The following is a 13,207-nucleotide window of genomic DNA, read 5'->3' on the forward strand; positions in this document are numbered from 1 at the left end:
CTGCAGCCTACGCCGTCGCCGGCTACTCTCGGCAGCCCAGCTCCAGGTTGAGCTGTTGTTCAGCATCTTAGCTGTAGAGGGTAGTGTCACTGGCCCTCATATGTGGGATCCGAACTGGGGCCCTCTGGCTTCCCAAGCCTGTTCTTAACCATCGTGCCACTCGGCCGGCCCTCCCTGCTTTTGTTTTAATGAATTTGTATTTTGAGATATAAAATGAACTATGACTATTAAAACAAAAACAGCTTTTTTGGGGGAGAGTTATATACCATTCCAGAATACACTCATAAAAGGCTATTTCCTTATTTAGCTTGTTGCCGTTACAGATTTATGGCTAATTTCTGCCATGTCTTCATTCTGTGCTTGCTGCTGTTCCACAGACTTGATTTCACTCTGAAATGTTTTAAGTTGTTAACATTTCAGGAGCTTGTTAACTGCCTTGGCCTAAAAGCTCTGAAATACCCTTGAGTCAATATAGCATTGCTGTTTCCCCTCAACTCCAGTAATAGAAGGGGCGGATTAGAAAGTATATGGGCTTCAGAGTCAAATGATATTTTGACTGTACCATTACTGGTTATGTGACCATGAACGAATGCTTTAACTTCTCTGACCCTGAGTTTATCTTCTGGAAAATGTATAACTTGCAGAATTGATAAGAGTAGAGAAATATGTATAATTTTTATACTTATCTGGCACTCAGGAAATCTAATAATAGTAAGAATCATCTTGATCATCAGCCTCTACTCTGTCCTCATAATGGGGCATAACTTTAATTAGAGACTTTCTGTGCTCTCAGAGACCCACTATCTGGGTCTTATATTGTGATTCTTCAAACTTTTTATATTTCAATCTTTGGACTCCCTAGAACCAAGAAATTGTAGCAAGTGGGTTTGAAAGACATCATCTAAGTCTCTTTGGAAATCTATTAGGTGTTGACTTGACTTCTTGAGTAGTTAATTGAAGTTTAAGTACCAACAAGAGGCCTAGCCTTGATTAGATTAGCTAGAAATGCCTGTTGTTTTGGTGTGGTACAAAGCCAATAGTAGCATTGGTAGTAACTAGTATAATTTATATCTAATTTATTATGTTCTAGGCAATGTCCCTATGCTGTACTGATTTCCTTCTCCCTTATTCCTCTGTCAGGGAATTGCATTTCTGTGTGTTAATTTTCTGTTGGTTTTAAATGTTTTTAAATTATTTTAGCTCTGTGGGCCTCCTGGGATCATCAACTTTTCCCTTCAAACAACTGTCACACACCATTTTAAGCACTACACCAAACATACCTGTGCCCAGAATACACCCATTTGCTTTGTTTTTCCCTCATGACCACCACCACCATCACCACTTAGGGTCATTCACCTGGGCTCTGCCAGTGAAAGCCATCTTTTTTTTTTTTAACTTGAAGAACCTTATCAAAGGTTCACTGCAAAGCTTTCTTCATCACCTCCTAGAACCCTGAGCAATCTGATCCCTGGATGTGATACCCAGGCCCTTCAAAAGTAGGTCTGTTTCATTCCTTGCTTATTTTTGTGCAGTTCATGTCACTAAATTACAAAACCTTTTTATCATTAGACTACATAATTACCTAACAAGTTTTGATATGATTTCCTGTAGTTGTTCCTCTTTAACTGGTTTAGTTCTGTCAGCCAGTAGTGAAAGTTAACCCTTCAATTCTTTTGACACCATTTCCGTTTGCTACCAATACTGGCTTGGTGACTGAGCCTTCTTAAGCTTTACTTTTAGGACACAAAAATGTTTCTTTTTTAAAAAAAATGTGTGGTAAAATAAACATAACATAAAATTTACTGTTGTAATTATTTTTAAGTGTACAATTCAGTGGTGCTAAGTACATTCACAGTGTTGTGTAACCATCCCTATTATTTCCAGAACTTTTTCATCATCCCAAACAGAAACTGTACCTATTAAGCAATAACTCCCCATTTCTCCCTCACTCCAGTACCTACTTTCTGTCTATTTCTATGTGTCTTTATTCTACTTTCTGTCTATGAATTTGCCTATTTTAGATACTTCATATAAGTGGATTCATGCATATTTGTTCTTTTGTGTTTGGCTTATTTCACTGAGCATAATGTTTTCAAGGTTCATCCACGTTGTAGCATGTATCAGAATTTCATCCCTTTTATGGCTAATACTGTATGGTGTGTGTGTATACCACATTTTGTTTATCCATTCACCTGTTGATAGACATTTAAGTCATTTTCACCTTTTGGCTATTGTAAATAATGCCATTATGAACACTGGTGTACAAATATCTGTTGAGTTCCTTTTTTAAATTCTTTTGGGTATGTATCCTAGAAGTAGAATTGCCAGGTCATATGATAATTCTGTTTAATCTTTTTAGGAACTGCCATATTGTTTTTCACAGCAGCTGCACCATTTTACATTCCCACCAACAGTGCACAAGTGTTATAATTTCTCTACATCCTCACCAACACTGGACATTTCCCATTTTTTCGTTTTTTAAATAATAGCCATGTTAGTGGGTATGAAGTGGTATCTCATTGCAGTTTTGACTTTGCATTCCCTCTGTGAATAATGATGCTGAGCAATCTTTTTATGTGTTTAATGTCATTTTTGTCTTTTGGAGACAAATGTCTATTCAGATTCTTTACCCATTTTTGAATTGGATTATTTGTTTTTTGTTGAGTTATGAGCTCTTTACATGTTCTGCCATGTCTTTGTCTGATTTGTGTATCAGGGTAATGCTGGCCTTATAGAAAGAGTTAAGAAGTGTTCTCTTCTTTTCAATTTTTTGGAAGATTTTGAGAAGAATTTGGTATGAATTCTTTAAATATTTGGTAGACTTCACCAGTGAAGCTATCTGGTCCTGGGCTTTTCTTTGTTGGGAGGTTTGTGATTCCATAGTCTTGCTAGTTATAGATCTCTCTAGCTTTTCTATTTCTTCTTAAGTCAGTTTTGGTAGTTTGTGTGTTTCAAAGAATTTTTCCTTTTCCTCTAGGTTATCCAGTTTGCCATCATGCAGTTGTCCATAGTATTTTCTTATATCTTTTTTATTTCTGTAAAATCACTAGTAATGTCCCTACTTGGACTTCTAGTTTTAGTAATTTGAGTCTCCTCTCTTTTTTCTCAAATTTTTTAAGACAAAATTGTAAAGGAACCATATGCAATACTTTTAATTTAACCTGTATAAGTCTCAGCATGAGAGGAAATGAGTGAAGGTGGAAGATAAGATGTTCTGAATGCTTTGAATTCACCCACATAGTCTACATTTTGTTGATTCTTAAACATTGGGGTACTGTAGAACCAGTTGCTTCCTTCTATTTGAGTCCAGTGCAAAGTTTCTAACAGGAAATCAATGGTCCTGATTTTCTCTATGCCTGACAGCAATATTAGATATTGTAGGGAGTACTAAAGATGTTTTCCTAAGGGAGAATATAAGCATATGCCAAAAGGTACACTAATGAAAAGCGCTCTTATCTTTTAAAAATCCACCTGCTTCCACAAATGAACCAGCTCTAAATATACCGTTTTTCTTCCTGGAATTGTATAATTCTGTTTATTTTGGCTGTGACAAAAATTCATTTTGAAAAAAAACATATGCAAAGGGGCAGATTATCAGTTTATTGAATCAAAAGAAAGATTAAACAGTTAAACCTGACATGGGCAAGGTGCAGCTAAGTCTGAGAAAGTACAGGAATAAGAGAATTGATTGCCTCTAGTACCCCTGCCTTCTCTTCTCTCTTCTCTCTTTTAGGCTTTATCTTCTCTCATTGCACACTGCCCCGCTCTATGTGACAGGAAACATGGGTGCCAACAGTACCAGAATTTTATATCTTAGAGATTCCATGATAGAAGAAGAGGAACTGATTTTTACTTTCTAGATTCCAGATTTTTAAATCTTGAAAAAGATGTATTCGCTCAGCAAAAAGGTGCCTACCCACAGTATCAACTAACTCTGACCAGAGTCTTGTGGTAATATGGCAGCTGTATTAGCAGCCATATGGAAGAAGGTGGGGTGTGGGAAGAATGAAGTTCTTAGGAGAGTGGGGCTGGTGAATAGACAAGCAGTCTTATGAATGCCCACAATATATTAAAACTCGTGTATGACATGGGATGACCAAGTGAATGATGCAGTGAGCTAATTGTCTAATCTTGAACCACTTTTTCTCTAGAGAATAGGGATTTACCCACTGATAGGTATATATGTGCTTAAAATATTCTTAGTTAATAAAACCTCCCTCCCCCCCCAGATTGCCTAAGAGTTGTAGCGGTACCACATATATAATTCCAGCAATGCCTGTCCTCCCTCCCTTCCTTCCTCTCTCCCTCTTTTTTTCCTCCCTACCCTGGTTTTATTTGTACTATCTTTAACATCTTGAGATATATTTCACATACCATCAAATTCATCCATTTAAAATGTATAGTTCAGTGGTTTTTAGCATTTCATAGAGTTGCACATCATTACAAACTAATTTTAGAACATTTTCTACACTCCAAAAAGAAAGCCAGTGCCCATTAGTAGGCACTGCAGTTGCTCTCCTCTCTCACCCTCTCCCCCAAGTTCCTGACAACTACTCATTTATTTTCTATCTCTATGGATTTGCTTATTCTGTTTTTTTCATATAAATGGAATCATATACTGTTATAGCCTTTCACACCTGGTTTCTTTCACTTAGCATGTTTGCAAGGTTTAGCCATACTGTAGCATGTATTGGTACTTCATTTCTTTTCTTTTTTTTTTTGGCTGAATGATACCTTATTGTATGGATATATACCACCTTTTAATTATTTCACTTGAAAATTGGCACAGAAAAATAGGATTGAGGAATATTTCAGTTGTGGTGAATGAGTCTGAAATTGTATCCCATAAAATTCTGATAGAGTGAACAGAGTAAGAGAAGCCAAAATAGGGGTGATAGAGTTAGTAAATAGGAAGCTTTCCAGTGATCAGAAATTACAGTGAGAATAAAAGTGGTTATGATTAAGAGAAACTCAGAATTTAAAATATTGAAGACTTTGAAAAACTGTAAAACCCGATCTGTATAATGAGATATTATGCCAGAATTTGATTTTCCAAATAGTATCTTCAGTTAAGAATATAAATGCCAAGAATCTTGATAAATTGACCTTTAAAATGGTTTTGTATTATTTTAAATTGTAGCTAACCTTTGCATAAATTGGATGTTACAGATTTTCTTTTTTAGTAAATTGGTTACATTAATCAACCATAGTTTCTATAAAAGAAAATAACTTTTCAGTTGTTCAAAATAGGTTGTTCTGAAATGTTTGATTGTAAAATATCAAATGATTTGCATTTTTAAATATATCATTTTCTTTCAGGTTGCAGTGTAGGATTTTGGAAGTCCTCCCTCCATCACATCAAAATGGTTTTGCTAATGGACATGTCAGCAGTATAGATGGAGAAACTATTATTATCAGTGATAGTGATGATTCAGAAACACAGAATAGTTCTTTTCAAAATGGGTAAGTGATTTTTATTAATTTTTAAAATGTATATCAGATTGCCTAATGATATCCCATTGAAACAATTTTTTCTTTAATCCCTCCTTCTTCCTTTCTAGTCATACTTTGAAATACTGTTCATCTAAACAGTGTGGTTCAACAACACATTAGAGTTTGCAGAATTGAAACTTACCCAACTAACTCTTATCAGCAGCTTAAGAACAATTGAGGCTCACTTCATTCAATTACACTTACACATTCCACTTTTGTTTACTTGGGAAAATTCATTCTGTACTTTAATTATCCTTATTCATTTTATGGTGCATATAGTAAAGAAACTCTTTAACCTCCTGGAATTCAGTCAGTTGAGTCAGCTGAGTGCTCTTGGAGAAAAATCACACAAACACTCATAGATTGGCACTATCTGCAAGTAAATTTAAAATCTCAGCTGAGTCCTCAACTGATTGAAAGTCCATTACGTGTTTTAGCTCAGCTCCCTTCTGTATCCTCCACTTGAACTGTCTAAATTTTTACTGCTCCATTCAGTTCCCTCTCTGCCTTTAAGCATCTCAGACTTAAGAGTGCTTTCTCTAGCCGGTCTTGTGTCTTTCTTTTTCTTCCCTATTTTCAGTGAACAGTCCCATAATATTCAAATAAGAAACCTGAGGCCCCTCTTAACTACTTCCTTTAACTCCTTTGCTCCTGAAATACTAGTAACTATCAAGTTCTGTCTCTCAGAACCCTGTAATTCAAGTTCTCGTTTTGTCTGATTTGAACTACTGTATCTGTAACTAGCATTTGAGCATTTACTGTGTCTAGGCACTGCACTGTGTTTGATACACATATTTGTTGGTTCTGCAAGAGTATTGTTATTTTTATTTAACTAGAACCTGAGCCTTAGGATTGGCTTTGCATGAGGCCATCTAACTATAGTACACTGTCTGACAGAAAAATGATTTTTGGGAGAGTGAATGAAGCATGACATGGACCTGTATAAGTCCTTTGATACATCTTGTTTTGTTTTTTTGAGTTGCTACTATTATGCAGAAAAAGAAATTAAGGTCACTTGTCTGGGTCTCTCACTGAATGAAGAGTTTGGGTATTATGGTAGTGAATATGTGTCCTTTAGCACCTCTAACAGTAGTAGTTTGTGTGTTTTTATGTACTATAGCAAAGATCATAACCTTTGAATGGAGTTAGTTATATATTAGATGAGTCTTGAAGGGTGACATCAGATTTGTATATAAAAAATATTTTTTAAATTGATATTTAAATATAGTAAGTATTTGTTTATCTAAATTTTTTTCATTTAAAAATGATTTATCATTTCAGGTTACTTTGTAGTAACTTTTAATTCACTCTTCTAATTCTTTTAGGTTCTCTGAGGTGCTTTGAGATGAGGAATGTCTAGATTCTTAGGTCCGACACTCTGTTATTCAGCGCATTAATGTCCTTTCCCTTCCTTTTAGATATAAATATGATCTACCTGCATATTTTGTGGCTAATTTGTTACCTTGAGTACAAAACAAATTAGTTCAGAATCCCAATGAATAATAGTAAATATTTTGCCTGTTATGTAGCATTTAGAGGAAATTTTCCATTGGTAAATCCCACTTGTAACAAGCTCATCACAAAGTTCAACTGAATTTGGCCATAGGCATAATCATTCATAATTTCCAGCCTATGTAGGCTGTGCCCTATCCCTTGAATTGTAGGTACTTGGAATAGACACTTGATGTAGGAAAAGTGAGTAAGCTGGCCAATTACTTTATTTATAAATACTTTTAATCTGTGATTCTCGAAGAATCTGAGCCTTCACTGTACATCAACATCATAAAATGCCTACTTGTTTATAGATTGCTACTGCTGTACCTTGAAATACCAGGAAGGGTGAAAGTCATCTTTGGACTTTTACTTTGTTGAGTTATTTCTATTAATTCCCTAACTTGAGTAAGAAATTTATTTCTAGGTTGTTCCCTGCCAACAAAACATAATCTGGGTTTTCTCATGTTTCCGTAGATGGGTTGAAAGGAAGGGAATGGAACAGTTCTTTACTGGGCATTTTCCATGAGTTAAACTGTATAACAAACAGCACCCACATATGTTGTCTTATTTGCTCCTCAGAACCACTCTATAAAGGTAGATGGCCATAGTCATATTCTTGTATCGAGGAGAAATAGAAGTTCAGAGGTAGAAAATTTGCCCAGCATCACATACTTCATAGTATCTGCAAGATATACTAAGGCCACATATTTAGAATCAAGCCTCGGTGCTCAAAATGATCACCAGCATTTTGTGGGATAGTATTTGTCTGTGTATCTGTGTCTTAAAACACATAACAATATTTGCCATTTTAACCATTTTAAATGTACCATTTAGTGGCGTTAATTACATTCACAGTGTTGTACAACTATCACCACTATTTTCAAAACTTTTTCATCACCCCAAACAGAAACTCTGTATCCATTAAGTAATAATTCCCCATTTCCTCCTTCCTCCTCATCCCCTAGTAACCTTAAATCTGCTTTCTGTCTCTGAATTTACCTATTCTAGATGCTTCATATAAGTGGAATTATACAATATCTGTTCTTTTATGTGGTACTTCCATTTTGTAGCATGTTGAACTTTATAACAGAGTGGATGAATGAATGCCTCAAAGTTAAGAAAAGATGAGAAGTTGGTTGGAGGCAGGGATTAAATGTGTACCCTCTTTGCCAATTCTTAAAATAGGGTAAACTACATTATCTCCACTTTTGCTCTTGGATTACATAGCTATGAAGAAGAAAGTTTAAAAGCAAATTCAAGAGCTATTTATTTGTTTATAAATTTATCTAACCTAAACTGGGTGCTCTGTGCCTATTCATCTCTTGTTAATTTCTTCACTCAGGGAAAATTTATCAAATGAGTAATTAAAATACCTATCTAACATAAAATGGTGCTTTGTACTACAGAGGGTGCCAAAAAAATGGATACACATTTTAGGAAAGGAAAAAACTGTTAAAATTGTAATACTCAATATATACCAATAACAAAAGATGAATCCAAGTCACATTTGACTTCTGCAATTACAAGAGGTGCTCAAAGTGGTTACCATCAGCGTCAGACACTTCTGATTATGGCGAACTACTGCTTGAGCAACGTTGACCGAAGTGTCCACTTGTATACGTTTTCTTGGCACCCCCGGTATTTTGGCTTATAGAATGGTGAGGAATATCAGTAACTTACAAAGTCCTAGTTAAAATAAAAATGCATTCGATTCTGTGATTTTATGTTCTTAGAAATAGATGTCCATTTAATATCTCACATTTCAAAAAAAATGTATTCAGTGATTTGTATCTTTGCTCTTTTTTTAGGAAGAAAAGAGATGCAGTTGATCCCTTATTATTCAAGTACAAGGTGCAGCCCACTAAGAAAGAATTGTATGAGTGTGCTATTGTTAAAGCAACACAAATCAGGTAAAATTCAGTATCTTCTCTATGCTGGTTTAAAGTATAATTACGTTGAATTAAGATTTGATGTAGAACAAATGGGTAGTGTTACAAGTGATTGCTTCCCTTTTTAAAATATTATAAATACATTTATATGCTCATAGACTGATAAAGTGAATCCTACTGGATTCCATGAACCCTTTGTTTAGATCAGTAACTAACCCCAATAGTCTTCACATCTAAGAAATTAAAAAGGATCCTATTTATGAGAGAACTCAATTTTCAAAGCTGAGAAATCTGATGGTACTTACAAATATGTCACATTTGTAATATTTTATTCATTATCACAAACATCTGATCAGTCTCTTCTCATTCCTTAAGAAAGTTAAATAATAAAAATGAATATTTTTTAAAATTTCCCTTTGAAGCCTAATCAAAAGAGAGAGGTAGTGAGTGGCTAATATTTAAAAGAAATGGCTCTAGGATACATAGATATATTTTAGGAAAATCCCTATTGTTGCCCTTTGAAGTTAGGCTCTTAGTCATCTGAAAATAAGTTGACATTATCAGCCAACTATCAACTAGCCACATAGGAGTCAGTCTTGCATTTCATTTGATGTAAAATATTTATACTTATTCTCTCTTTCCTGTTGCCCCATATATACTCATGTGCCAAAGAAAAGTGATAATAATATAAATGTTGAGTGACTCCTGAGTTGGATATATTACTTGGTGTATGTAGTTTTGTCTTTAGTTGTTTTTTTGTTTTTGTTTTTGTTTTTAAGATTTTTATTGGGTAATTGGGGGATGGGAACAGCGCTGGGGAATTGGGGGAAAGGGGAACAGACAAGTTGCTGTTGTTTTTGTTCTTCAGTCTAGTTGTGGAGGATGTTGCTTCTCTGGCCCAAGCTGGCACCATCATTGCACTCTTCCCGGGTGAGGCAGATCAGTCGCCGGCCTCTGGACGGCCACTCACGGCGGCTGCTGGCCGCTCACGCTGGCTGCTGGCTACACATGGTAGCCCATGGCAACCCACTGCAGCAGTGGCTGCAGCCTACGCTGTGACCAGCGACTCACAGCAGCCCAGCTCCAGGTTGAGCTGTTGTTCAGCATCTTAGCAGTAGAGGGCAGTGTCACTGGCCCTCATATGTGGGATCCTAACTGGGGCCCTCTGGCATCCCAAGCCAGCTCTTAAACAACGCACCACTCGGCCGGCCCTTTAGTTGGTTTTTTTAGGCCCATCATTAATTTAGGATCTCTGAAGCATTCTGCATTTTACTGTATATCGAAAAAAAAATTCCCAAGATAATGCTCATGGATTATTCATACTTTTAAATTTGTTCAGTTTATGGGCTGATGAATAACATAGTTAAAACTACCAATGTTTTCCTTATTTATAGTTGAGTTTTGGCGTTTTTTGCCTTTAAGTTTGCCTTTAGTTTAGTTTTTTATGTAATATAATTCTATTTAATATTTTTCATTTTTGCATTTATTGTTTGACTTATACTTTAAATATAATTTTGCTAGATGTTGGTTACAGTCTAATTAAGTCATTTCTTTCCTAATTGGTAAGCCAAAGAATTATGAGGTAAGAAAGCTATACTTGATAATAGAAGGCTTAAATGACTTGCATCTCTTGTTAGTATCAAAAAGTAGTACTGTTCCTTTAAGGAAGACTTGATATGCTAGAATAGCACTGACAAGTAGAACTTTCTGCAATGATGGAAACGTTATATGTGTGCTGTCCAGTGGCTATTGTGGCTACTGATCACTTGAAATGTGGCTAGCAATAGTGAGGAACTGAAGTTCTAATTTTATTAAAAAACCACAAGTGGCTAGTAGGTGCCATATGAGACTATACAGTTCTCAAGGACTAGTATATTTACTCAACAGTAAACAGATAATTACCTTCTTGTCAGCTCCTATATGGTGCTGGGACATAGCAGTAAACTAGAACTCTTTCTCTCAGGTAGTCCTTTCTATACTATAGAAAAAGAATACATATTTGGGAGGGTCACTACTTAAAAACTCCTACATTGTTTATTCACTCATATATGCTTTTAACTTCACTTTTTCCTGAAAGGAATACAGTGAATTAAAACATGTACTTTCTTTCCACAACCTTTGTAGAAATACTGTGTGTTGTTTATTGTTTTTGTTTTGTTTGTGGTAGTGGTTACAGTTGTGTTTGCTCCTTTTGAATTTGGGGGCAAGGAAGAATCAACAAAGGTATATTCTTAGAATCTTAAGAATTCTAATTCTCTTTAATTAGAATCCCATGAATTTGTTGGCTGCCATATGAAGTTTAAATACAAAATATTTTAGGATTTGATAAAACCCATGTTCAACTCTGTTCACAAGATCCATTTCAATGTTGATTTACTCAGCGTTATGTGACATCTGGTAGCCTATTGGCTTTAACTTTTTAAAGAATTTTAATGGTGATACTTGTAGGAATGATCACCTAATTTTATAAGATTTGGTTCACTCTCTGTAATATATTTTCCATGAGGTTTATTTGATTTCTAAGCAGTTCCTAAGCAATAAATGCATATACTATTTTTAATGGACTTTTATAATAGACCCAATCAAGTAGATTTTACAACAGTCTACATAAATACTCCTGTATAAAGTTTCTTGTTACTTCTACATAAATACTATTAGAAAGTGAAATGTTCTTTTCTGGGCTTGAAATTGAGGTTATGGATTTATAGAGGTTATGGACTTTGGATTGAATTCTTTGATACTAATACTTTCCTTTCACCCCCTTTTTCCCTGTTAGCCGGAGAAAACAGCTGTTTTCTCGTGATAAACTAAAGCTTTTTCTGAAGCAACACTGTGAATCACACGATGGAGTCCTTAAAATTAAGGTAATTAGACTGGTGAAATTATTTGTTAGAAAGAAGAAAAAATAGGGAAATGGTTAGTAATATAAAGTGGTGACATTGAAGAAATATTACTTCAAAGTTGGTTGAAAATAGCTCTCTTTTTATCTAGAGCCAATTTTTAGTAATTTTCTTTATATTTATTGGATTAAATACTGTTTTCACAATTTCTAGAATTGCTAGGTAGTTCAGGTACTACCACTTTCTTTCCTTGTAAAAAATATCAATCAGGTGATGAAAAACCTGGGGAAAGCAAAGTTATGGGGGTGGGGAAACTATAATTTTCTAATAGTATGGTTCTGGCTCACAAAAGTAGATACAAAGAACAATGCTAAAATAGATCCTGCTTGATAGAACAATATATGTAATAAAAACATCAGAGACCAATACTAAGATAGATTATATTTTATTCATAACTATTAAGAAAAGGAAAAAATCAAGTTTAGAAAACTCACATTGTACACAGAGTAAAAGTTTAAAAAGTAAAACTAAAACATTCTTAAAAATGAGAAATATTTAACTCACATTGGGAGAAACACTAAATTTAAGTAAAAAAGCAGTAGAATGGGTTAGAGAGATATATACATGTGTCAGAAATCAACTATTGAATGTTTAAGATTGTGCATTTCATTATTTGTAAATGTTACATAAAAAAAGAAATAAAAAAGTGAATAGATGAGTTTATTCTATTTGAAAAGCAGCTTTTTAAATCTCTAGAGATCAAAGTAGATTATGTACTAAATAAAACTGGGTCATTTGGTTAACTATTTGGAAAAATAAAATTAGATCTAACTCAGAAAAAGAAGGAAGTGAAATGAAACAAATCTTAATGTTATGCATGTCGAAGTACTTAGGAGGAGCAATAGAAAAGAAATACCAAGGATGAGATTGATTTTACAGTATAAACTTATGTAGGTTTAAAATGTCATGAATAGATTTCAAGGGCCAGTGCTAGAGAAAACAATACTTTCAGTGAATATAATGAGGACCTCAAATCAAATAGAAAATATAAGTACCCCAGTATAAACCTAGGCAACTAGACATCAAAATTCACAGTTGACAAAATACTGTAAAAACTTGAAAACATGAGATAGAATCATCCGAAAGAAATATTTTTTTTTTACAGGTTTCATTTCCATGGGGCTTTTTCTATTTTATTTATTTGTTTGTTTGTTTGTTTGTTTGTTTGTTTGTTTGTTTGTTTTTAAATTATTTTTTATTGTGAAATACACATTTTTTAAAATTAGTTTCAGCTGTACAACACAGTGCAGTAGTTATACTTTTTACCCCTCGAGGTGACAACCCCCCGCCTCCAATCCGCCGCCCCACTTCCCCCCCATATGATACATATCTATTACAGTTTCCTTGACTCAACTCCCACACTATACTCTACATCCCGTGACTATATATATATATATATATATATATATATATATATATATATATATATAT

At 34.5% G+C, this 13,207-nt stretch overlaps 1 protein-coding gene across 2 annotated transcripts in view; it reads left to right on the top strand.

Moving 5' to 3' along the window:
* The window catches only part of BAZ1A (bromodomain adjacent to zinc finger domain 1A), an 89,808-nt gene that overhangs the window by 32,292 nt on the left and 44,309 nt on the right, over positions 1-13,207 (top strand). For both annotated transcript variants that reach the window (XM_019644730.1, XM_019644731.1), the window contains 3 exons: positions 5,320-5,463; positions 8,796-8,897; positions 11,653-11,740. In XM_019644730.1, coding sequence (XP_019500275.1) covers positions 5,320-5,463; positions 8,796-8,897; positions 11,653-11,740 — 334 coding nt within the window. The remainder of the gene's footprint in view (positions 1-5,319; positions 5,464-8,795; positions 8,898-11,652; positions 11,741-13,207) is intronic.

Source organism: Hipposideros armiger, unplaced genomic scaffold (assembly GCF_001890085.2).
Source record: "Hipposideros armiger isolate ML-2016 unplaced genomic scaffold, ASM189008v1 scaffold_90, whole genome shotgun sequence".
Taxonomy (NCBI): Eukaryota; Metazoa; Chordata; class Mammalia; order Chiroptera; family Hipposideridae; genus Hipposideros; species Hipposideros armiger.